Genomic DNA, 26202 nt, shown 5'->3' with positions numbered 1-26202 from the left:
ACTTGGGTACCTCTCTCCTCATCCTATTAAAAAATATTTTTTTTAAGTTTGGGTCTGTAAGGTGATACTTCCTCTAACAATGTCTCCTCAGCAGGGCCACTAATACTTGACCTGAATGGTTGGCATTGGTGAGTTTGGTTCACAGAAAGTGCCCCAGAGCTGGGGATTGATGAACAAAGGTTTGAATCTCAACCCAGAACACTGCTGTCACCAGGGACTAACCACTGAACCATACAGCTCTCTCAAAACAAGGAACACAACCGCCGCTTTTGTCACAGCCAGGACTAAAAGAGTCAGTAAGTAAGCACAATTCCAGGCACATAATGTTAACCTAACAATTTAATACACTTGTTTTCTCATCCATTTCTCCAAATTTCCCAACTAATCCTAAACGTCCATATGGCCTCCAAATGGGCCAGGAATTTAGCACAAGAGGCGTGCTTGGGAAATGGGGTTGTGGGGTACCCGCCAATCCCTGTCGCAGCCTGGGGGCGATTCAGCCCCCTGCAACGACTGGCGCCGTCACGCTCGTCGCGGCCCAGGAACCCGGATGCTGGGGGTCGCCGAGGGCGTCTTGCCCCCACGTCACCCACCCGGAGTGGCGAGGGGCCGGAGCCGAAGGCAACGCTGCGCACCGCTCGCAGTCATCGCGACTCAGGCCACCGCGCCAAGCCGCAGTACCACGTGCCCGAAGAGAGGGTGCAAACGTGCACAAAATGGCGGAGCAGTACGCCGGGGCAGGAGGGAGGAAAACTGCCTGTCAGCTCCCGCCGGACCCCTCCGGGGAGTTTCCGGGTCTTCGGAACCGGAAACGGGTCCCAGGCGCGCGCCTGGGCGAGAGTGGGCGGGGCAGCCTTCCCGGAAGTGCCTCCGGTCCCGGCCGGGGGCGCGGCCCCGTGGCCTCCGCTGTTCAGCCTGGGAGTGCGGTGGAAGGAGGGGCCCAGAACGCGGCCGCCCTGTCCGGTTTCGGTGCGGCTGGGCGAGGGCGGTACCCCGTTAGGGCAGCGATCCCACGGTGGGTAGGGAAGGAGAGCTGCAGAGGGACCCGCGCCCTTCCCCCGCTCAGAGAGGGAAGCGAGTTTGGCCAGCCGGCGGGTGAAAGCGACGTTCCCCAGTCCCAAAGGGAGGGGCGGAATGGACGGGCCCCTTCCTCCCAGGGAGTCTGCAAAATTCATTGCAGAGAACAGTCGGGATGTGTTCATCGACGGCGGAGGCGTGCGGAGGGTGGCCCAGCTGCTGCTCGCCAAGGCCTCGGGGCCCGAGCTGCGCCTGGGGAGCTGGAAGGCCCTTCACGAGCTGAATCCCAGGGCGGCCGACGAGGCCGCGGTCAACTGGGTGTTCGTGACAGACACGCTCAACTTCTCCTTCTGGTCGGAGCATGAGGAGCACAAATGTCTGGTGGGGTACAGGGGGAAAACGTACAGCGGGTACTGGTCCCTGTGCGCCGCGGTCAACAGAGCCCTCGACGAAGGTTGGTGCCCCCTGTCAGACCTGAAGCAGGGTTCAGTTCAGCGGGAGGGTCCCAGGGAACGGGTCCGGCGTCTGGGTTAATACGGCGAACTTGAAGTTCTTCATTGCTTAAAGTGAAGCAGTTCTTCTCTGTTTAAAATAGAAGTGTGAGAGGAGGCTGACTATAAGTCCATTCTCAGTGAGAAATGATCCTAATGTTTATCATCAGCTCAGCTAAGAATAAAAGTTTTCTAAAGAATGTCACTTTGATGACATCTGAAGAACAAAGGGACACCTATAACATTTTATGCAGTCAAAATACATCTGATGTAATATGACAATTGTTAGAAACGGATGAATAAATACAGATGAGTAAATAAAAAAATGCTTCTGATTTTTAAAATCTTCATCCACTTTTCGTGCATTCCTGCAACACTCATTTGCTCTCCTATTGTATGTTGTAAAAGCTAGGGTCTAGTGAATGTAAAAGTATGACATTGTTCCTCTGCATTTTCTTTTCTCCCTAAGGGATCCCGATAACTAGTGCTTCCTACTATGCCACAGTGACCCTGGATCAGGTTCAGCACATATTCCGTTCTGACACGGACGTTCCCATGCCTTTGATAGAAGAGAGGCATCGGATTCTTAATGAAACCGGGAAAATTCTGCTTGAGAAGTTTGAAGGCTCTTTTCTTAATTGTGTCCGAAAAAGTGAAAAAAGCGCTCAGAAGTTAATGCACCTGGTAGTCGAAAGCTTTCCTTCTTACAGAGATGTGACTCAGTATGAGGTGAGTTGCTTCTGTTGGGGACTTTAGAATTCTTAATTATCTTCTCCTAGTTAACTCTTTTACTTCCAGAACTACTTTTGAGAATAAACACTTAAAATTTGAAGTTCCTTCCTTGTGGACAAGGAACAGGAACAAAATTGTTAGGTAGTGTTTCAAAGAGGTTACTTCTTTTATGTTTTCTAGTTAGTGTGTTTCCTTTATTCTTTTGTTCCTTTTTCTTTGTCCTTTTAAAATGTTTCAAACATAAAAAACACTGGACCTTCAATATGATGTTGCTACTGAGGAATAATGAGGGCCTTCTGGAACTTCCAAAAATTTAGTTCATTGGATGAAAATCAGAAAATATTTCTAAATTCTCTCTAATAAAAAGTAATTTTGGGCAGATCTAATGTATATATACATATTGTGTGTTTTCTTTTTCACACAGAGTACTTTAACAGTGTTATTTTCTTTATTTACTTTAAATAGATGATGTACTTTTAAAATGGCTAACATTTGGTATACCCTCCCAATATACACCCAGAGTCTGTTTTTGTAAAAATTTTTTTAAGGTTCATTTATTTTTAATAGAGAGAGAGCATGCACATGCACAAGTGGGGGAGGGGCACACACACACACACACACACACACACACACACACAGAATCTGAAGCAGGCTCCAGGCTCTGAGCTGTCAGCACAGAGCCCGACATGGGGCTCAAACTCATGAACTGTGAGATCATGAACCGAGGTGAAGTCGGACACTCAACTGACTGAGCCACCAAGGTGCCCCTGTTTTTGTAAAATTCTTTTCGAATTTGTTATCATTGTGTATTTTGTGTCACTGTGACATAGAAGTGAAAGCAACTTGAGAGGAATCGCATAATATAAATCTATTGAATAAGTTAATGAATGCTTAAGTCACATTGACATTTTTAAGCTACCCTTTTGAAATCACAATTCAACAACTAACAATAATTACCAATAATATTGTTTAAATTGCTCTTTATGATTTACAGGGTGTTTGCCTGTACACTCTCATTTGATCCATAGAAGAGCTCTGTGGGCCTAAGGTCAAGGATCATTATTGTCCTGTTTGCAGACCAGGAACCAAAGTCTAAACAGAAAGGTTAACTGGTTTATTTTATTTCACTTAGTCAGGAAATAAATAGCTAGCATTTCAATTCTCCTGTAAAGTGAGAGATGCTTGGTTATATATGTTAAGATTCCTTTGTTGTTGTTGGTGGTGGTGTTGTTAAGATTCTTTTAATTGCAAGAGACAGACACAAAACTATAAAAAGCTTAAGCAAAATGAAGAATTTGGGATGGGTATTAGGGATAGGAACATCTAGGGTCAGGGACTCAGTGCCATCAGGATTCAGTCTCTCTGTTTCTTTTGGCTCCATATTTCTCTGACTGCAGGCTGGCTTTCTCCATGAAGTAGAAAAGGTTCATGAATTTGCATCCTATTGCTTCAGCCACCAGAGAGAGAGGGAGAAGTAGACACCCTCTCTCAGGTACCTTCTAAAATTCCTGGGCAAACGCTGATTGAATTGGCATGGATTATGACCAATTATGTGCGGCTGCAGGGGCTTTGAGTGGGGCAGAGGCAGTTCCTAGAAAAGAAGCCCTAGGCCACTGCTGAATTTCATTTTGTTCTAAGCATTTTGCTAATGCAGAGGTTACTTTGAGATTTATCTTTGTCTTTAAAGTGTGTCATTTCAGCCTTTTTTAAAGAAATTGTGGATCAAGTTCTTTGGTGCATCCTTCAGGTCATCTAAATGTATTAGTGTATAAAAGAAATCAAAGGTGGCTAAGAATCCATGTATTCCAGAATCGACATGGTTGTAGAAGGGCTAAGAGTAAATTTAACATGATTTCAGAATGGGATAAACTCATGACAGCATATAGTTTGCTTTGAAGTTGTCGTGAGTTTTTGTTTTTGTGGAAGAAAGAGTAAACTTTTTTTGTAGCTTAAAATTCCAAGTTAGTAAGCAAATGTGCTGAGTTTCTATTTTATTTGAAACATGGTTTGCTTTGCTGAAAAGCTCAAAAAATTTTTTAAAGGTTTATTTATTTTGAGAGAGACAGAGTACAAGTGAACAAACATTTGTGCACGTATGTCAGCAGGGGGAGGAGCAGAGAGAGAGAGGGAGACAATCTGAAGCAGGCTCCCTGCTGTCGGCGCAGAGCCGCACGTGAACTGTGAGATCATGACCTGAGCTGAAATGAAGAGTCCGACGTCAACCGACCGAACCACCCAGGTGCCCCTCAATTTTTAAAAATTGTACCAGGGTATAGATTAATTTTAAGGCTGACATATTTTAAAGTGAATATTAGTACCTGAACCATTTCCCATCAGTACTTATTTCTAGAATACATTCTTATAGGGGCGCCTGGGTGGCTGAGTCAGTTAAGTGTCCAACTTCGGTTGGCTCAGGTCATGATCTTGAGGTTCATGAGTTCGAGCCCCTCATTGGGCTCTGTGCTGACAGGTCAGAGCCTGGAGCCTGCTTTGGATTCTGTCTCCCTCTCTCTTCTCTCCTGCTCGTGCTCTGTCTCTCTCTCCATCTAAAAAATAAATAAACACTTAAAAAATTATAAAAAAGTAAAAAAAAAACACATTCTTATAAAAAAAATCCCCCAAAAGTAACAAAAATCATACTTAAGGATTCTGACATTTTCTTAAAGGAGTATTACACTTTTTCATTTTTTTCCAAAAGATTGTCATTAGTGTTACCCAAAAGCAGCATATTTCCTATGATTTCTAACATGATGCTGCGCACGTAGTGGGTACTCACTAAATGCTTCAATTTGTCCATTTTATAGTTATCTTTACATATTCATTGAAAGGATACATAAATAGGGTCGCCTGAGTGTCTCAATCAGTTGAGCCCTGACTCTTTTTCCTTTTTTAATTTTTTCTTTTAATGTTTACTTTTGAGAGAGAGAGAGAGAGAGAGAGAGAGAGAGACAGAGCATGAGTGGGGGAGGGACAGAGAGAAGAGTGAGACAGAGAATCCGAAGCAGGCTCCAGGCTCCAAGCTGTTGGCACAGAGCCTGACGTGGGCTCAAACTCATGACCCATGAAATCATGACCTGAGCTGAAGTTGGACACTTAACTGACTGAGCCACCCAGGCATCCTGATCGTTGGACTCTTGATTTCCGCTCAGGTCATGATCCCAGGATTGTGGGCTGGAGAGCCCCGTGTTGTGCTTGGTGCTGGGCATGGAGCCTACTTAAGATTCTCTCTTTCTCTCTCTCTCCTTTCTGCCCCTCTTGTCCACTTGTACTCGCTCTCTAAAGTAAAAATGGATAAATAAGTAACATAAAAAATTTAAAAAAATATGTAAATAATAAGGGGCACCTGGGGTGTGTAATTCTTGATCTTGGGGTTGTAAGTTTGAGCCCCTCATTGGGTGTGGAGATTGCTTAAAAGTAAAATCTTCAAGGGGCGCCTGGGTGGCGCAGTCGGTTAAGCGTCCGACTTCAGCCAGGTCACGATCTCGCGGTCCGTGAGTTCGAGCCCCACGTTGGGCTCTGGGCTGATGGCTCAGAGCCTGGAGCCTGTTTCCGATTCTGTGTCTCCCTCTCTCTCTGCCCCTCCCCTGTTCATGCTCTGTCTCTCTCTGTCCCAAAAATAAATAAACGTTGAAAAAAAAATTAAAGAAAAAAAAAAAAGTCTTCAAAAGTTAGTTAATTAAATAAAAGATACGTAAATAATTGAAGTACTTTGAGAAGTTAACTCCAAATCTGGAGGAATTCTGGACCTTTTGGGACTACTTTTGAATTTCAGAAAGTGTATGTTTTTATTCATGTTTTAGAATTTTCTAATTGCAAGAGTATAACATGTTTATTATAGCATTTGAAAAGTACAGAGAAGCAGTCTCTATTCTACCAGGAGGTAATCACTGTCCATAATTTGGTCTTTCTACAAGTGTGTGTTTGTGTGAATGTCTATACCGTGGGCTGGGGACAGTTAGGATCATGCTGTATAAACTTTTAAAAGTCAACATATGAACATCTTTTCTATGTCAGTTCTTTCACAGCACAATTTTTTTCCATTTAAAAAAATATTTTTAGGGGCGCCTGGGTGGCGCAGTCAGTTAAGCGTCCGACTTCAGCCAGGTCACGATCTCGCGGTCCATGAGTTCGAGCCCCGCGTCGGGCTCTGGGCTGATGGCTCAGAGCCTGGAGCCTGTTTCCGATTCTGTGTCTCCCTCTCTCTCTGCCCCTCCCCCGTTCATGCTCTGTCTCTCTCTGTCCCAAAAATAAATAAACGTTGAAAAAAAAAAATTAAAAAAAAAAAATTTTTAAAGCTTATTTTTACGAGAGAGGAGAGAGAGAGAGAGAGAGAGAGAGAGAGAGAGAGAGAGAAAGCGTGAGTGGGGGAGGGGCAGAGAGAGAGGGAAAGAGAGAATCCCAAGCAGGCTCCATGCTGTCAGTGCAGAGCCCAATGTAGGGCTTGAACCCACAAACCATGAGATCATGACCTGAGCCAAAGTTGGATGCTTAACCAACTGAGCCACCCACACACCTCGCATAGTACCATTTTTAATGACTTCACAGTATTCCACTGTATGGCTATCCAATCCCATATTTATTTGCCCAACTATTTTACCACAGTAATTCTATTTGATACACAGTTTTATTTTTTATTTAAAAAAAAATTTTTTTTTAACGTTTATTTATTTTTGAGACAGAGAGAGATAGAGCATGAATGGGAGAGGGTCAGAGAGAGAGGGAGACACAGAATCTGAAGCAGGCTCCAGGCTCTGAGCTGTCAGCACAGAGCCCGACGCGGGGCTCGAACCCACGAACTGCGAGATCGTGACCTGAGCTGAAGTCGGAAGTTTAGCTGACTGAGCCAACCCAGGCGCCCCACAGTTTTATTTTTTAAGTTGAATTTTATGTCTTGTTGTTTTCAGTTGTATGTGATAATAAGCAATACTGCACAATAGTTTAACACTTGTAATTATTTTCTTAGAATGGAATCCTAGTAGTGGAATTGCTGAGTCAGAGCATGGCCTGGATTTTCAGACTTGTAATACATAAAAATGCTAACGGTTCTCCAAAAAGATAATAACAAAGATGATCAGCAGCAGCATATGAGAATGCCCTTTTCCCGGCTCCTTCATAACATGGTTATGGTATTGGTTGCTATGTTTTTAAATCTTTAACAAGTTGCATAAAATAGTCATAATTGTTTTTCATCGATATTTATTTACTGAGATTATCATTTGTGTTTTTAAACATTATAAATAAATTGATAAAATTAGAAAGTTTAAATGCAGACAGATTTAGATTAGGGATTTCCTAACCCGGCTGTATTCTAGAGTCAGTCAAGAAGCTTTAGAATTCAGATACTGTATATGTACTTCCAAAGCAGCTCTGAATTAGATTATTTGGTAACCATGTTAAAAGTCCTAATAAATTGGGGTGCCTGGGTGGCTCGGTTAAGCGGCCAACTTCGGCTCAGGTCATGATCTCGCGGTCTGTGAGTTCGAGCCCCACGTCGGGCTCTGTGCTGAGCGCTCAGAGCCTGGAGCCTGTTTCAGATTCTGTGTCTCCCTCTCTCTGACCCTCCCCTGTTCATGCTCTGTCTCTCTCTGTCTCAAAAATAAATAAACGTTAAAAAAAAAAATTAAAAAAAAAAAAAGTCCTAATAAATTGCTTTCCTTAGGTGATAGTCTTTACTCTGACATACTGATAAACATACATGAAAACAAGAACTTTTTTGATACTTTAATCAATAACATTTTATGTTTCTCTTAAACATTTGTAATTTTTTTTTTTAATTTTTTTTTTATGTTTATTTATTTTTGAGACAGAGAGAGACAGAGCATGAACGGGGGAGGGGCAGAGAGAGAGGGAGACACAGAATCGGAAGCAGGCTCCAGGCTCTGAGCCATCAGCCCAGAGCCCGACGCGGGGCTCGAACTCACGGACCGCGAGATCGTGACCTGAGCTGAAGTCGGACGCTCAACCGACTGAGCCACCCAGGCGCCCCTAAACGTTTGTAATTTTTGACCTTTCTAATTTGTTCATGATAAATTTGTTGAAGAAAATCAACTCATGGTCATGGATTTTTTTCATTGATAATTTTTTATGAAGTTACTATTTTGAAAATATTCACAAAGAAATATTATAGAACACATAGAGAATTGTTATTTTGGATTTGCTGGTATTTTCAGTGAGATCAGTTAATATTTTAGAGATGAAGACTGATTACTAAAATCATTTGATTACTCAAACCGTATCAGCTTGTTAAGAAAATGTTTTATTGATGACTTGAATTTGTTTTTAGATTCCTCACTTGAATCTTTTGTTTTATTTTTTCATTTTAAGGTATTATAATCTAATCTTTGTGATATCCTAGTTGGCTACCATGGCAACAGTGGTCATGATGTGACAATTTATGTTTTGTTCCATTGCTAGCACTGATTTTGTTACATAAGTCTGGTTCTTATATTTTTCTAGTTTGATCTGTGAATCTTGTTAAAAACAGGAGACAATAGCTTTTATCTATTACAGAAAGCATGATGTATTAATTGTGTCTGATATACAATTTTATTCTGGGTTTTCTTCTATTTTGTTTTTTAAAAAAATGTTAATGTTTTTTATTTAATTTGAGAAAGAGCATGTGTGCGAGTGAGGGAGGGGCAGAGAGTGAGAGTCAGAATCCCAAGCAGGCTCTGCACTGTCTGTGCAGACCCCGACACAGGGTTAGATCTCATAAACTGTGAAATCGTGACCTGAGATAAAATCAAGAGTCAGACGCTTAACCGACTGAACCACCCAGGTGCCCCCACAATTTTGTTTTGTATATTAACTTTTATGTCTTGCTCGTCAATATACTAGACTTGAATATAAACCTAGTTCCCAAATGTAAGTCCAGTCCAACAATTGCCAGCCTGTCATATTTTGATAGGTTTGGGAATGTTATTCCCAAACGATGTAGGGATACTTCTTAATGGTGATTTGTTCCACCCCCCCACCCCACCCCCCCCACAGCATTCAATTTAATTTACAGACTTTACATCATGTCAGAAAATGCGCATATGTGTTTGCCCTGGAAAACAAAATACTGAATTTCTTAAAGGTGGCCTTCAACAATTGACTTAGTAAAAGTAGGTCTGGATCAATTGCAGTGGGTATACCTTAAGGTCAGGCAATGTTAAGTTATTTCTCACTGGGACAAAGTATCGTTGGAAGTGTTTTTTGGTTTTGTTTTGTTTTGCTTGTAAGTAAAGGAATCTGTATTATCATCCTAAGGAATTTTCATATGGAGCCTTTCCTTGAAGAATTTAATTTCATTTTTTACTTACTTCCATTCTCTTAACACATTCTCCAAGGTGGTCAGGACAAATTTTGGGAGCCAATAATACTGATTATTTTCCTTTAGCAGACAAGCAGTTATAAAAGATGATTTGAGGGGCGCCTGGGTGGCGCAGTCGGTTGAGCGTCCGACTTCAGCCAGGTCGCGATCTCGCGGTCCGTGAGTTCGAGCCCCGCGTCGGGCTCTGGGCTGATGGCTCGGAGCCTGGAGCCTGTTTCCGATTCTGTGTCTCCCTCTCTCTCTGCACCTCCCCCGTTCATGCTCTGTCTCTCTCTGTCCCAAAAATAAATAAACGTTGAAAAAAAAAAAAATTTTTTTAAAAAAAGATGATTTGAGATTATTACCTTTGGTATTAGGACTAGGAGTAGATTCTAATTATCTGTGTTTTTCCATAGTTTATGCTGATCTGTATTTGTACTTTTATGGAGAACTTTTTAGTTAAATTATAACCCGATATCCTATAATGCATGGCTAAATTTGTTTCTTCCTTGTGTAAATATAATTGGAAGGTAGTTTTGTTCTGTGGGTTTACAAATTGATATTGACTGTTTCCAGAAAGGTAGGCTTGATAAATTCTGGCTGTTCAGCAGTTATGTCTTTATCTCTGAAGTAAGTTAATCTGAAAGATAATAGTTAAAAAAATGAATGTTGTGATTCTCTTCAGAGGTGAGTTTAAGGATGATTGTTTTCCTCTTTATACTCTTCTGTATTTTACACAATTAGTGGGAATTATGTTCTAATCAGAAAAATTTAAGAAACTGTCTAAATAAATACTGTCTAGCCATTAAAAAGAATAAGCAGGTGGGTTATAGTGGTGCAGAAATAAGTATGTGAAGTAATGTCATTGAAAAGAAACACTAAATAATACCACAATTACCACAATTATATTTTATGTGCCTTGAAAAATCTAGGAAGTAAATTTGGAGTGAAAGATAATTTAATATTTATTAGACTCCCTTTTTCTTCTAGTCAAGGTCTATAAATTCTCACCAACCGTAAAATTATTGCACCCTTGAAAAATGTTTTCAATGTGTGCCTTTCTTTTTATAGCATGCATAAAGCTTTCAGATACCCAGGTAGCATTTATATTTTTTTCATTCATCAGGGGAAGAAAATTTCTTTCTACAAACGGGCCCAAATCCTCGTGGCAGATACGTGGAGTGTGTTAGAGGGAGAAGGAGACGGCTGCTTTAAGGACATCTCCAGTATCACCATGTTTGCTGACTATAGATTACCTCAGGTTCTTGTGCACCTGGGAGCCCTGAAATACTCAAAGGAACTACTGGAGAAGCTTCTCAAAGGTTTGCCAACTTAATGAAGACGGTCTTTCTTATCTAGTTTCTTTCATAGAAGTTCTCCTTTCCTTTAAAAAATAAAAATAAAAAAGCACTGTTTAGTGTTAAAAGCACATGTAAAGAAAAGTGCCAGGGTAATTGAAATACAGAGAAAATTGCTTTTGGTTGTTGTTTACACTGCAATGGAATATGGATATTGTAGGAAATTGTGCCGTTTGGACATTATAATTTCAGGGCCTCACGATAAAATGAAATCCAAATTTCTTTGACATGAAGGTGTGCAACACTGAAGTCCTGAAGGTGCAGTATCTGAAGAGTGTTAGTTAAGCACTGAAAAGCACACTATATTGTGAAATATGAGGTGGGCTGAGAGATAGGGAATATGCAGTGGGTTTCAAGTCAGGAGTCCCCAGGGTCTGCCGCTGGGTTACCTTGCTTAAGTGACTCACTTTTCTAGGCTTATTTATTTACCATTATTGGATTTGAGGAATCATTCTCAAGAGTGGGAGCCTTATTATAATAGATGAGTATAGATAATTGTGTGAAAATTAGCTTTTTGGTGGTTTTTTTTTTAATTTTTAAAATTTTTTTTTTTTTTTTGAGAGAGAGAGAGCACGCGCGAACGGGGGAAGGGCAGAGGGAGAGGGAGACAGAGGATCTGAAGCAGGCTCTACACTGACAGCAGAGAGCCCAATGCGGGGCTCCAACTCATGAACTGTGAGATCATGACTTGAGCTGAAGCTGAATGCTTAACTGACTGAGCCACCCAGGTGCCCCAGCTTTTTGTGTTTTAAACATTTCTGTGTATAAGAAAAATAATTACATAATTTTCACATTAATTTATCTCTTTGGGATGCAATCTTTTCAGCTACTCTTTATTTTTATTTTTTTTTTTCAACGTTTATTTTTATTTTTGGGACAGAGAGAGACAGAGCATGAATGGGAGAGGGGCAGAGAGAGAGGGAGACACAGAATCGGAAACAGGCTCCAGGCTCTGAGCCATCAGCCCAGAGCCTGACGCGGGGCTCGAACTCACGGACCGCGAGATCGTGACCTGGCTGAAGTCGGACGCTCAACCGACTGCGCCACCCAGGCGCCCCTCAGCTACTCTTTATTTTTAAAAGCAAGTAGTTTTTATGTCTAACTTTCTCTTGTGAAATAAATTTCAATCACCCAAAACAGGAATAACACAGAATAACATCACAAGCTATTTTATGTCATAATGCTCACATCCTGGATCATTAATTGCTGGATACCTTAAACATTTAAGCATTCAGGGCTTCTTTTCCATGTAGCCATATGCAGCTGATCTTTTTTTGGTGTATACACTGCTCGCCCCTATCTGTAAACATGCTCTTGCCTGGTTTCCCTCACCCAAATTCTCTTTTTTCCAATTCAAATCCTACACACCCGCAGGGGCTTAGCTCAAATGCTGCCTCCTCCGCCTAGCTTTTTCCAGCTCTTTATAACTTGTCCGTCTCCTTCTGAATGTATGTAGCACCCAGTTGTCTCTGCTACCGTGAGGAAAACCCTGCTGAGGAGGGATCACCGGCATAGCTGAACAAAGTTGTCTGACCATTCTTGTGCCGTCCACTTCAATTCCCAAGGCCATTTCCCAGGCATCCAGCTGCAACTGTCCAGCTTCTGAAAGGCTTGTTCTTTCATCCTTAGCCAGTCTGACGTAGCGCGAACTAATTTCTCTGTCTCTTAGTTTATTTAAGCAAAGTTGGATTTTTTCCAAAAGTACTTTCCTAGCAAACTAGAGAAACAAACTATAAACATAAAGGAGTACACACTAGTATAGTACACTAAGTTTTAAAAACTAAAGTGAAATCTAGAACCAGGTAGCTTGACTAGATGAGGTAGAACCTTCCTTAACTGGCCTTCAATGATACTTCTTCCAGATTTGAGTTGTGCTACACACTTATATTGTTTTTCCTCTCTTTTCTTCTGAATATCTCCAGGGCAGCCCTTGGAAGACCTACCCAGATTTCTGTCCATTTTATCTTTTTTTTTTTTTTTTTTTTTTAAATAAATGTGGTCTCTTCACTGTAGTATGAATTTAGATGTTTTTTCTGTCCATTTTATCTTTAACCCCTCTTCATCAAAGGCATATTTTTTTTAACCATTTATAAATACTGTGCAATTTGGCTAAATTTATACTCTTCACTGTGATTCTAGGGCTGACACCAGTCATGGCATTTAAGGCCCACCCTAATCCCGTATGACCTTATTTTAACTTGATCACATCTGCAAAGATCCTGTTTACAAGTAAGGACACATTCACATGTACCAGGAGTTAAGACTTGAATGTGACTTTTTGGGGGACACAGTTCAACATAGTTATTTATTGGATGGAGTGGATATAAGTAACACCATTTTGTTTTTTAATGTTTACTCATTTATGAGAGACAGAATGCAAGCAGAGGTGGGGTAGAGAGAGAAGGAAACACAGAATCCGAAGCAGGCTCCAGGCTCTGAGCTGTCAACACAGAGCCCGACATGGGGCTCAAACTCACGAACCGTGAGATCATGACCAGAGCCAAAGTCAGATGCTTAACTGAGCCACCCAGGCGCCCCTAAGCAATACCATTTAAGACTGGAGGTGACAGAGTGGAACCTAGTGGGGCTGGGGCATTGCCCTACTTTTCAGTGGATCACAGGGCCTTTTAGGTACTCTGAAGCTCTGTGTTAGGGTGCAGATTGGTGGCCAGAGGCCAAATGTAACCTGCAGGTGTGTTTTGTTTGTCCTCAACCATGTTTTGTTTTGTTTCTAAATGTTTATTTATTTATTTTTGACAGAGAGAGAGAGAGCGAGCCAGCAAGCATGAGCAGGGTGGGGCAGAGAGAGAGAGGGAGAGAGAGTCCAAGCAGGCTCTCTGCCATCAGCTCAGAGCCCTAAGCAGGGCTTGAATTCACGAACTGTGACATCATGACCTGAGACGAAATCAAGAGTTGGCTGCTTAACGGACTGAGCCACCCAGGTGCCCTGGACTCCACAGTGTTTTGAGCACTTGTAATTAGTTACTAACACTTGACATGAAAATCAAGCTTTCTGACTTTTGTAAAAGTAGAGAAATGTGGACTTACCTTTAGATAGGGCAGCACACATTCTCTACCTCACCAGTTTGCATCTGGCTGCTGCCTTCACTTACTCTGTCTCTCTGATCCTTACAGGCAGTTCAGTTGTTGAGCCCAGTTCTAGTCTCAGTGGCAAAACATAGTCAATGCCCATCCTGCAGGATCAGATACACCCCGGAGTGGGGCACTGGAGAGACTGCAAGTCCTATGGGAGCTCTTGGCTACGTGTTAAGGCAGGGCTGGTGGAATGATCCTGAATCCAAAGAACAATGGGGGTTTTCCTTGCTCAGATTAACAACTTTGATTTCCTGGGTTCTCCTTGATGCATTTAGGATGTACCTAAGACAATGTTCAATTTGTTTTTAAATGTTTATTTACTTTTGAGAGAGAGAGACAGAGCGTGAGTGGGGTGGGGGGGCGGGGAGGTGTGCAGAGAGAGAGGGAGACACAGAATCCAAATCAGGTTCCAGGCTCTGAGCTGTCAGCACAGAGACCGATTCAGGGCTCAAACTCAGAAGCTGTGAGATCATGACCTGAACTGAAGTCGGACACAGCCTTCTGAGCCACCCAGGTGCACCAACAATGTTCAATTTTCAAGTGGGGAAGGGAGGTATTGTTTTTTTGGTCCCCTTGGAGTCCTCCAAATTTTGTAATTTTTTTTTCCTGGCTATCAAATCCAATTTTAAATCCTTTGTTTTCAAGAATTTAATAATCTTGTCATCATATTTTTAAATTTATGGTTACCCCAAATTCATGTAGCAAATATTTATTGGGGAGCTAGTATGTACAAGGTGCTATGCTAGGTCCCAGGAATATTAGGACAAGCCAGACATCGTCCCTGCTCTTGTGGAACTTGTAATTTAGAATTAATGCCTATTTTAGAAGTGGTTTAAAGTCTAAGTAGATTTTATATCACTGACTTAGTACTTCCTGCTCTGTTTTTCCCCCCTTGCAGGAGAAATGCTCTCGTATGGGAATAGGCAAGAGGTGGAAATCAGAGGGTGCTCACTGTGGTGTGTTGAACTGATCCGGGATTGTCTTCTGGAGCTTATTGAAAACAAGGGTGAAAAAACCAGTGGCGAGATCAATTCCATTCTTCTGGATTATTACTTGTGGGACTATGCCCGTGACCACAGGGAAGATATGAAGGGAATTCCGTTTCATCACACGCGTTGTATTTATTACTGATCCAAAGTGTAAACTGACCCAAAGAAAACTCCTTGCATTTTTATATCCCATAATCACTTGTACAGTTGTGCCTTGGTACTAAGAGAAGGTGGCAGAGGTTATAGCAACAAGAAAATTGATTACCAAGTCTCACTTAAAAAAAAAAGTTTCCTGACGTATCACTCTGTATTCCCAACTTTGCCTTCTTGTTGAGTTTTGGTCATATTTTCTCTTTCTGTGGACACATGACAGGAGTATGAAGGAACTGTAATGCTTTCTTTAAATCTCAGATTTCTTAAAATGAATCATGCTTTATAATGTGTTTACTCTTCAGTGATAATATTTCATCCATTCAACTGGTATTTTTCCTCAAGATGTAGTAATTTCCTACATACCTTAATCATGTGATATGATGGGGGGTGGGGGGGGTAGGGTCTTTGCTGTCTGAATGCTGCTGCTCTTGTACAAATCAATCTTGACAGCTAATTTTAAACGTTTTATTGGTATTGACAGTGGGTTTTGCAGCTTAGGATATCTGTCTAGAATTCTTTTTTTTTTTTATTTTCCAGAGCCACTATACTGAAATTGAATAAAGATTTTAAAATTTTTTCGTAAGCCTGGAATGGATTATTTCATTAAAATAGAATTTACTACATATAATTTTTAAAGGTTTACAGATTTGATTATTTACTTTATGTTACAGAAATCTCAATATCTACCAAGCACTCATTTCCCACCTTTACCCCCCCCCCCCCACCTTCCTTCCAACGTAATCTTGGTTTTTGTTAGTTACCAACCTTGTCAGCTCACCCTGACTTTGTGTGAATGAGAAAAAAGACATCCTTTCCCCAAGCACTTTACTGCCATCTGCTGAAAATTGATCATAAAAATCCTACAAGTGGCAATGAGTGAAGGTGAACGCCCCTCCCAGCCCCCTTTGTTGTGCACTGCACAACTTGCACCACCGTCCTTCTGTTTCCACCCCTCCCCTACCGTGACTCGGGGAAGGTGATCCCATCCCCATTTCCAAAGGTGGACCCTACTGAATATGAATGGTTTACTCGTGATAATCCTATCCTCTGCCTGTGATTGCTTTAGTAGTGGGTATCTAATCTCATTCTGGCCAGAGACATCAAAGGGGAAGTCTGCAGGGCAGCTTCTGGGAAAAGGTTTCTTCACTTTGAAGAAAGAGAACTAGGAGAAGGTCCCTCTTCTCTAAGCAGAAGCCGTAGTAGCCATTGTATGGAGCCAGAGCCCTGCTACACCTGCCCTTCCTGAACCTGTCCGAGCCAAGGACATCATTCCTGAGATAATAAACACATTACTTTATTATTGCTATCATTTTGAATTAGCCTTCTGAACTTGTACTAGAAAATATCACAACTAATAGTTTCCAATTTAACCTGCTCTCAGGAGACTCCTTCTGCGGCCCTTCCTGCACCTCTCCCTGTCCTGCCTACCCCTGTGCCCTTTCTTCCCTTTCCTCTTTTTTCTCTCTTCCCCCTCCTCCCTTTATCCTGCCTCTCCCTCTCCCTCCTCTCCTGTTTCCTCTCTCCTTCCTCCTCCAGGCCTACTCCATCATGTAAAGACAGGGAAAGCAGCCCAGGGCTACATGGTGCTGTCTGGTGTCCAAGACAGCTGTCTCTTCTTTTGTGCCACTGAGCATAGCTTGGACTCATGACCCAAAATGACTGCATTCTAATCTAGGCAGCAGGACTTAAGAAGCAATGAAGCTGAAGAGTGCAAGTGTTGCCAGGAAGGTTCTAGCAGCTACCACATGCGTTTTTGCTTTCGTGTCACCGACTAGAACTTAGTCATATGACCACAACTCACTGCCGGAGAGGGCAGGAAAGTAGTCCGTATTCTAGGCGTTGTGTACCAGCTAAGCTCTGGAAGAAGTATGGACGGATATCGGCAACTAGCAAGTTTTCACCACCATGCCTGGATTTTGGAACTTTCATACCTGATACGGGCTAAGAATTTAAATAACATTTCACCTGATGTGTTTAACAGCTGCTGATCAATTTGCAGACCTATTATTTCACTGGGGATTGCAAAATAGTAATGTTCTAACATTCTTGGTTTTGTGGGTCTGGTGCAAGGATAACCACTCTTGATGGATTTGAGGGTAGTCTGGGGAACATAATGAATGTGGAGCTGGCCACTGGCATTCTGGAAGATAAGAATATCGAAATAGGATCTGGAATTTTTTTTTTTTTTTTTGATTTTTGTCTCTTGTTTTGGTTGTGTTGATTCATTCTACACACCCTCTGAAAGATAGTTAATGTGCATGTGCACAGCCCCGGGAGTCCCCTCATCAGAGCCCTCCATCTAGAGACCACTTGGTTTACTGTCACTAGCATAGCTGGAGCATTAGTTCTTATTCTTTGATGACTCGGTTTCCTTTAATAGCTTTTGCTTTGTAACAAGTTCAAAAACATTTTGGCCTTTTTTTTTTTTCTTTCATATTTCACTAATTCTTCAGTGGCCGCCAGATGATTTGCCTGTATAAACTCAAGTACGTTAGCCATGGGACCAAGTCAGTGTCCTCCAGCCAAAGCAAGGGCGAGGATTTAAGAAGCCGCGTTCTCTCTAGATTGGGTGCTGTCAGAAAACGGGCAATTCGACCCCTGGCTATCTCAATAAATCTTGTCTATAAGGAGGGCAGGCTAGAGCGAGGAAAAAGTTGAAATTGGTAAGACAGATGTCATTCACTTTAGCCAAGATAGAAGGACATTTGGTACCACGTGCATGGCACCATGGCCTTGTTTTTGTCTGTGCTTGGACACATTTATCAAGGGGCCTTATTTCACCTCACTTTATCATAGTCTTGGGTAGTAACCTTGTCCGATGTGGGTGTTCTGGGGGATTGTGTTCAGCAGGAACACACCACGTGGAGCTGTACCAGGCCAGCCTTCGTAAGGGGCTGTTTTTGTCCCTTCTGCAGCCTTTAGCTTCCCCCTGATTAGTGCTAAAGAAATTAATAGATTTCATTCGATTGAATTCAGAAATCGTTTATTGGGCTTCTTCACTGTTCTCCCTCCCCTGAAGCTGAATGGGTAATAGTTTAATAACCTGGTTGAGGAGGTACAGGTTTTATGAGCCACAGTATGCTATTTAGGAATCAGCCCTGAGGCAACTGCACCTTCTTTTTCCTTGTGAGTCTGTGATCCATCTCTCCCAGATCTCTTAGATCACTTTTTTTTTTTTTTTTTAATTTTGGTTTTAGGGGCACCTGGATGGCTCAGTCGGTTAAGCGTCCGACGGGCTCAGGTCATGATCTCACCGTTCGTGAGTTCGAGTCCTGCATAGGGCTATCTGTCTGCTGTAAGCACAGAGCCCCCTTTGGATTCTGTGTCTCCCTCCCTCTCTCTGCCCCTCCCCTGTTCGCACTCTGTCTCTCTCTCTCTCTCTTTCAAAAATAAACATTAAAGAAATTTTTTTAAACTTTGGTTTTCGATGCCACTATCAAAGATAAAACCTGAACAAGTAAGGGAATGGATCTTGTTCAGTATTTGCAATATGAAGGGCACCCCAGATCCAAAGACTAGAGTCCCTTGGCAGGGTGATGCCTCCTTTTATAGGGAGGAGTAGACAAGTTACAGGTGGGGGGATTTACAGGTGGGTTGTTTTGCAACCAGAAGTCTCAGTTCACTGGACAGGATTTCCCAGTGATTATCTCCGTGTCTAGCTAGTTTCAGGGGGACAGACAGTTCTAATCTTAGGTAATCATTAACAATATAAAGAATGAGGAATTGGAGAGGCTGTGTCTGGCCTTGTTAGCAGGTTTAGGCAAAAGGGAAAAGATACGTGTTGGACTCTGTCACAGGTGAACAAGGGAGACCTGAGACTCAATAGTTAATCTTATTTAAGTCACTTAGAGAAGGGTGGTCCTTTTGGATAAACTGTTTCCCAGAACATAAAAGGGTGGGGGATTTCAAAAAACAAAAGTCTGGAGAGGGGCGTGTAATAGGTCAACTTATATCGGAAAGCTTATTGTATATAAGTTTGGCTTAAACTCACCTTTCATAAATAATTGAGATAAAAGGCTTATATAGTCCCCTACTAGGGTTATCGGAAATTACTAACCGCCCTATCTCACTTCTGTAACCTCGCCTGCTTGCTAAATAGATAACTTAGGATGCAAAACGCTCCCCCACCCCTTCTACCAAGATCTGGCCTAGGCAAGACCAACATGTAAAAAGTCACGTACTCGCTGCCCCGAGGCATCTTAGGTGTCTAAACTATGATTGATCATTTTAAACCCTCTTAGGACAAAGACCTTTAAATTGATAGGTTCCCGCCCAAACTAACGTCTGTGTGTCACAATATAATTGGCTACCATGAAATGTTGTAAATTGTAATTGTTTACGTATTGACTTGCTAAAATCCATATAAGCTCACTACTACCTTTGTTTGGGGCCATTCTCTGCACTTTCCTCCTTAAGATCAGATCAGATTTGGCCCGGCTGTGAATAAAATCTTGCCTCGCTTCTATTCGGCATCTGGTGGTCTTTTTCGACAGCACCCTGTCTCAGGGTGCCTGGGTGGCTCAGTTGGTAGGGTGTCCAACTTGGGCTCAGGTCATGACCTCACGGCTTGTGGGTTCGTTCGTGCCCTGTGTCGGGCTCTGTGCTGACAGCTCAGAGCCTGAAGCCTGCTTCGTTCAGATTCTGTATCTCACTCTCTGCCCCTTCTCCGCTCATGCTCTATCTCTGTCTCTCAAAAATAAATAAATGTTAAAAAAAAAAAAAAAAGTTAAAAAGTAAAGTTTGGAGAAACTTAATGTCAGTGTTTTCCTAAAGTACAGACCTCAGGTTGAATGTTGTCACCATCAATTCTTTCTTGTGCCTGGGTAATTGGTTGGAAATAAATTAGGCTGTCACGGCCTAGACAACATTTTTATTTGCTCATTTATTTTATTTGCTCTCAAACCATGGGAGGTAATGACCCTCAAAGTAAGGAAGTCCAGAACTGTGAATTCTCCACAGTATAAAATGTCTGGAGTTAAGATCCAAGGGCCCGGGTTGCCCTCAGGGGACTCATTATATGCTCACTGCCTTGGTTCTGTCATCAGCTTTTGAACAAATCAGTTAAAATCTCTATGTCTATTTAATTTACATATGAAATGGGATAATCTGACTCTGATTTTTTAGTTCTGGTTCCAATTTCCTTTTTATTCATTTTCTTTTATTTTTTTAATGTTTATTTATTAATTTTTGAGAGAGAGAGCATGAGCAGGGGAGGGGCAGAGAGAGAGGGAGAGAGAGAATCTCAAGCAGGCTCCATGCTGCCAGCACAGAGCCCAAGGCGGTGCTTGATCCCATGAACCACAAGACCATGACCTAACCCAGCAACAAGAGCTGGACACTTAACCAACTGAGCCACCCAGGCATCCCCCAATTTCCTTTTTAAATCATTTTATAAAATATATGCATGCCTCAAATCATTTATAGGATGAGGAAGGATGAGACTGTGGTAGTTCATTTTATGTGTCAGGTTGGCTAGGTTACAGTGGCCAGCGGTTTGGTCAAACACCAGTCTAGATATTTTTCAGATATGACTAACATTTATAATCAATAGAGGAGTAAAGCAGCTACACTCTATTAAATGGGTGGGCCTCATCCAATCATTTGAAGGCCTTAAGAGCAAAAACGGAGGTTTTCAGAAGCAGAAACAACTCTGCCTCAAGACTGAAACGTAGAAACCCTGCCTCACTTTCCCACTTGCTCATGCAGATTTTAGACTGAAGACCATAACATCAATTCTTATCTGAATATCCAGTTTGCTAGCTTGCCCATCAGGTTTGGGGCTTGCCAGCTCCCACAATCACACGAGCCAATTCCTTAGAATAAGCCTCACTTTTTCTCTCTCTAGAGGGATGGACGGGTAGATAGACAGATATAGATTATATATCTATCTCCATTTCTCTATATATTCTATTGTTTCTGTTTCTCTGGAGAACCCTAATACAGGTATGAATAAGTAATATGGCAAAATAGCTCCTATCTAACTCAAGAATATTGAGTATAATTTTTTTAATGTTTTATTTATTTTTGAGAGAGAAAGAGAGAGAGCATGAGCAGGGGAGGGGCAGAGAGGGAGGGAGAAACAGAATCCGAAGCAAGGTCCAGGCTCTGAGGTGTCAGCACAGAGCCCAACACGGGGCTCAAACTCACAAGCCATGAGATCATGACCTGAGCCCAAGTTGGAGGCTTAATAGACTGAGCCACCCACGCGCCCCAAGAATATTGAATATAAGATTAAAAATTAATAAATTTATGGTGGGACTAAATCATTTGCAGGATTTCTTTCTGGTATAAAATTCACTGACTAAAGTCATTAGAAGTTCGGAGAAATATATTATTACGGCATTCATCCAAGTTTCTCTTTTTCCCATAAACTACATTCCTTCTTTTCCTTTTCATTTCTGCTTTTTAAAAATGTCTTTATTTTGAGAGTAAGAGAGAGAGAGGAGGGAAGGGATGGAGAGAGGGAGGGACAAAGGATCTGAAGTGGGCTCCAGGCCGACAGCAGAGAACCCGATGTGGGACTCGAATTCACAAACCGTGAGGTCATGACTTGAGCTAAAGTTGGTTGCTTAACCAACTGAGCCACTCAGGCACCCCCCGCCCCTTTCTGTTTTGATTTATCCCACTGGGTTTAGTTTCAACTGAAAGAAACCAGGCTGAAACTAGCTTAGTGAAAAACGAAATGTATAATGATATATAAAAAAAAAAAAAAAAGAGGGGCACCTAGGTGGCTCAGTCGGTTAAGCATCCAATTTCAGCTCATGTCATGATCTCATGGTTTGTGCGTTCGAGCCCCCGTCAGACCCTGTGCTGACAGCTCAGAGCCTGGAGCCTGCTTCAGATTCTGTGTCTCCCTCTCTCTCTGCCCCTGTCCTGTTTGTGCTCTGTCTCTCTCAAAAATAAATAAATACTTAAAAAAAAAAAAAAAAAAAGTCCAGGGAAAGGCCTGGCTTTCCCCATACCTAGTTATGGTCCAGAGATTAAAATGCACAAAGACCACACCTTGTTTTTCTTCTTGCACAGTTGGAAGAGCTCACTCTAACAGCTAGTGATTCCAGGTCACAGAGTGCAAATCTTTGCCAGTAGCACAAGCCAAAGCCTGGGGCTTGGCTGCTGAGCCTGGCTTGAGTCCCAAGTCCCCTACCACTGTGTCCCCGCTGTGGCCTGGGGCAAAGGCCAAGTGATTGGCTGGCCTAGCAGGTAGAACAGGGGCAATTCTTGAGGAAATAGAGAAGGTAGGAAGAAGAGGAATGGTAGGCAGCCCCCAAACCTTGTGTTCTGCACCTTTGGAAGTTCAGAACTCTTCAGCAGATGAGGATCATTTCAAGTTGGGAACTCTGCCGAAGAAAAGCTGGGAAAGGGGTAGGGCTGCATTCTGAATTGGTCTAAGAAAACAACTAATTCAATTTCCTGTCTGAAGGTGGGAAAAACCTAGTAACTCCCTTCTTTCACTATTCCTATTTTAGCATTCTCAGGATAGACTGAGGATTATTTGGTAGGTGAATTAATTAGTGTTCTTTGGTTGCAGGAATGGAATTCAATTATTAAGGCACAATAACTTTGATGAAGGCTGAGTTAAAATGAAAAGAAACAATAATGGTTTCCTAATGGTGTTTAATAAGAAGTCTAGAAATACTCTGAAGAGTGAAAATGGTCTTTGGACAGTAAGTAAAAAATATAAAAATCTACGAGTTCATAATCACCCTTCCCCCATACTCCAAAAGAAGAAACCCTATTGGTTGACTTTAGAGCTTGCTAGGGACCAATTCGTTATTCTCAAAATCAATAAATGGAAGGGAAAAAAATCAAGCACGAATCCTGTCATTCCTGTACTGACTGCTGTACTGTTTTCAGATTAACCCCATAGAGGGAAAGCTCTTCTTCTTTTTTTTTTTTTTTTTAAATTTTTCTTAATGTTTATTTATTTTTGAGAGAGACAGAGTGTGAGTGGGGGAGAGGGAGAGAGAGAGAGAGAGAGGGAGACATAGAATCTGAAACAGGCTCCAGGCTGAGCTATCAGCACAGAGCCAGATGCAGGGCTCAAACTCAGGAATGTGAGATCATGATCTAGGCCAAAATTGGACGCCCAACCAACTGAGCTACCCAGGAGCCCTTTCTTTCTTTTTTTTATTCTCAAGTTAGATAACATACAGTGCAGTCTTGACTTCAGGAGCAGAATTCAATGATTCATGGCTTACGTAAAACAAGTGCCTTCCTTAATGCCCATCACCCATTTTCCCCACCCCATCAACCCTCAGTTTGTTCTCTGTCTTTAAGAGTGTCTTATGGTTTGCCTCCGTCTCTGTTTCTATCTTTTTCCTTCCCTTTCCCTATGATCATCTGTTAAGTTTCTCAAATTCCACATATGAGTGAAATCATGTGATATCTGTCTTTCTCTGACTGACTTATTTCACTTGCCATAATACCCTCCAGTTCCATCCACATTGTTGCAAATGGCAAGATTTCATTTTTCATCACTGAGTAATATTCCACTGTGTGTGTGTGTGTGTGTGTGTGTGTGTGTGTACATCTTCTTATATATGTGGTATATATACATATACATATATATATATATATACATACATATATATATATGTATGTATATATATGCCATATCTTCTCAATCCATTCATCAGTTGATGGACATTTGGGCTTTTTCCATAATTTTCCATAATTTGTTGATAGTGCTACTATAAACATTGGGGTACAGGTGCCCCTTCAAATCAGCACTCCTGCATCCTTTGGATAAATTCCTCGTAGTGCAATTGCTGGGTTGTAGGGTAATTCTATTTTAATTTTTTGAGGAATCTCCACACTGGGAAACTCTTCTTTATAAAATAATTCCAGCTACTAAATGTGAAAAGGAAAATTAGAATTATAATATTACCATTTTGGAATCCCCAGTGAAATAATAGATCTGGAAAATGATCATCAATGTCTGTTCAAGCCATGAGGTAAAATGTTGATGGAGAACTTTTTAAATGGATGGATTAGGCTGGAGGCATGTGAACTCACTAGTATTGTTAACATTGCTCAAAGTGGAATATGCAGACATTATGTGCTTCCTGGTGTGTTACAACAGGAAGTATACAGACCTGTGTATATGAATTACTCTTGCCAGAAACACTGAACTATGAATCTAATCAGGAATCTAGATCTAACTGCTAGTTTTCAGGAAATGTAGGAAATACAGGAACAAGTTAAAATTAAATGACAACACAAAGATGCGATTGCCAGATCTAAGAATGTGAGTGTTCTGAAGGACAAATGGTGCTGTTTCTTCAATAGATGAAAGGTTTTTTTAAAAAGCTATTTAATTTTTTTAAATATATATTTTTTTCAAAACTATGGGGGTTGGCAAAAACGTGGAGAAAAGGAAAGCCTTGTGTGCTGTTGGTGGGAATGTAAATCAGTATAGTCACTGTGGAAACAGTATGGCAGTCCCACAAAAAAATAAAAATAGGATTACTATATAATCCAGCAATTCCACTTTTAGGTATATACCCAAAAAAGTTGAAAGCAGGATCCTTTTTTTTTTTTAAGTTCATTTATTTATTTTGAGAGAGAGAGAGAGAAAGACAGAGAGAGCACATGCACACACATATGCGTGTGACTGGGGAAGGGGTGGAAAGAGAGAGGGAGAGAGAGTGTCCCAAGCAGGCACCACGCTGTCAGCACAGAGCCTGAAGCAGGACTCGATCCCATAAACGGTGAGATCGTAACCAGAGCCGAAATCAAGACTTAGACACTTAACCAACTGAGCCACCCAGGTGTTCCTGAAAGCAGGATCTTGAGGAGATAATGTGTAGTACATGCTTGTGCATAGCAGCATTACTTGCAATAGTCAAAAGTTGGAAAACAACCTACGTATCCAATGAGAGACAGGTAAAGAGACAAAATGTGGTATATCTGTATAATGGAATATTACTCAGCCTTTAAAAGGAAGGAAGTTCTGACACATGCTACAACATGAATGAATCTTGAGTACCTTTAATGGGTATAGAGGTTCAGTTTTGCAAGATAAAGAGAGTTCTGGGGACTGGCTGCATAACAATGGTGAATGCACTTAATACTACTGAATCGTACATTTAAAAATGGTTAAGATGGAAAATTTCATGTAATGTGTATTTTACCACAATTTTGAAGAAGGTAGAAGATAACTGTCATTGAATACAAGATAATTAAGGGACATATCAACTGAATGCTACATGTGGACCTGATTTGATCAAATACACTGTTAGAGAGTAAGCAAGGGAGAGGGATACATTATGTAGAGAGCGACACCTGAGTTCAATCTTTGGGGAGGCAGTGTTGACTTTGTCATCTGACACACCCAGGCTTCAGTCATGCCTCTGTCACTTATCAACCATGTAACCTTGAGCAAATTACTTGTTTTCTGTTTTTAATTTTTTTTTAAATTTTCTTACATTTATTTATTTTTGAGAGACAGAGCGTGAACAGGGGAGAGGCAGAGAGAGAGGGACACACAGAATCCGAAGCAGGCTCCGGGCTCTGAGCTGTCAGCACAGAGCCCATGTGGGGCTCGAACCCATGAACCATGAGATCATGACCTGAGTTGAAGTCAGATGCTTAACCAACTGAGCCACCCAGGCACCCCTGTTTTTAATTTTTTAACTTCTGTAAACACTTATTGAATCTCTGCAATGAGCTTTATATTTACTATCTTTTAAAAATGCAGGGGCGCCTGGGTGGCTCAGTCGGTTATGTGTCTGACTTCGGCTCGGGTCATGATCTCGCGGTCCGTGAGTTCGAGCCCCGCATCGGGCTCTGTGCGGACAGCTCAGAGCCCGGAGCCTGCTTCGGATTCTGTGTGTCCCTCTCTCTCTGACCCTCCCCCGTTCGTGCTGTGTCTCTCTCTGTCTCAAAAATAAAACAAAACAAAACAAAAAACAAACAAAAAAAAACGTTAAAAATGTTTATTTACTTATTTATAATTTTTTTTTCTTGGTGGATCTGAGTTTTATTTTACACCAGCAGACTCAGAGGAGATCCTTCTCCAGAGATCTGAGCCTATTTATAATTTTTAAAAATTTATTTATTTGTTTTGAGAG

General features: G+C 41.6%; 1 protein-coding gene and 1 long non-coding RNA gene across 3 annotated transcripts in view; one reads left to right on the top strand and one right to left on the bottom strand.

Annotated features, from left to right (window-relative positions):
• The window catches only part of LOC123593606, a 34452-nt gene that overhangs the window by 2543 nt on the left and 5707 nt on the right, over positions 1-26202 (bottom strand). Inside the window, exon 2 of the long non-coding RNA XR_006710399.1 lies at positions 1492-1599. This is a non-coding gene — a long non-coding RNA (uncharacterized LOC123593606). The remainder of the gene's footprint in view (positions 1-1491; positions 1600-26202) is intronic.
• CD4H9orf64 (chromosome D4 C9orf64 homolog) lies at positions 838-15713 on the top strand. 2 transcript variants are annotated; one of them, XM_045469727.1, is made up of 4 exons: positions 838-1471; positions 1978-2237; positions 10661-10856; positions 14887-15713. In XM_045469727.1, the coding sequence occupies exons 1-4, from the start codon at positions 1135-1137 to the stop codon at positions 15117-15119; spliced, it is 1026 nt and encodes a 341-aa protein (XP_045325683.1). In that variant the 5' UTR covers positions 838-1134; the 3' UTR covers positions 15120-15713. The 2 variants fall into 2 exon arrangements, with proteins under 2 accessions (XP_045325683.1, XP_045325684.1); XM_045469728.1 differs by having other exon boundaries at positions 860-1015.

This window comes from Leopardus geoffroyi, chromosome D4 (genome assembly GCF_018350155.1).
Source record: "Leopardus geoffroyi isolate Oge1 chromosome D4, O.geoffroyi_Oge1_pat1.0, whole genome shotgun sequence".
NCBI lineage: Eukaryota > Metazoa > Chordata > Mammalia > Carnivora > Felidae > Leopardus > Leopardus geoffroyi.
The sequence above is the reverse complement of the archived record's forward strand: the minus strand, read 5'-3'. Positions and strand labels throughout refer to the sequence as shown.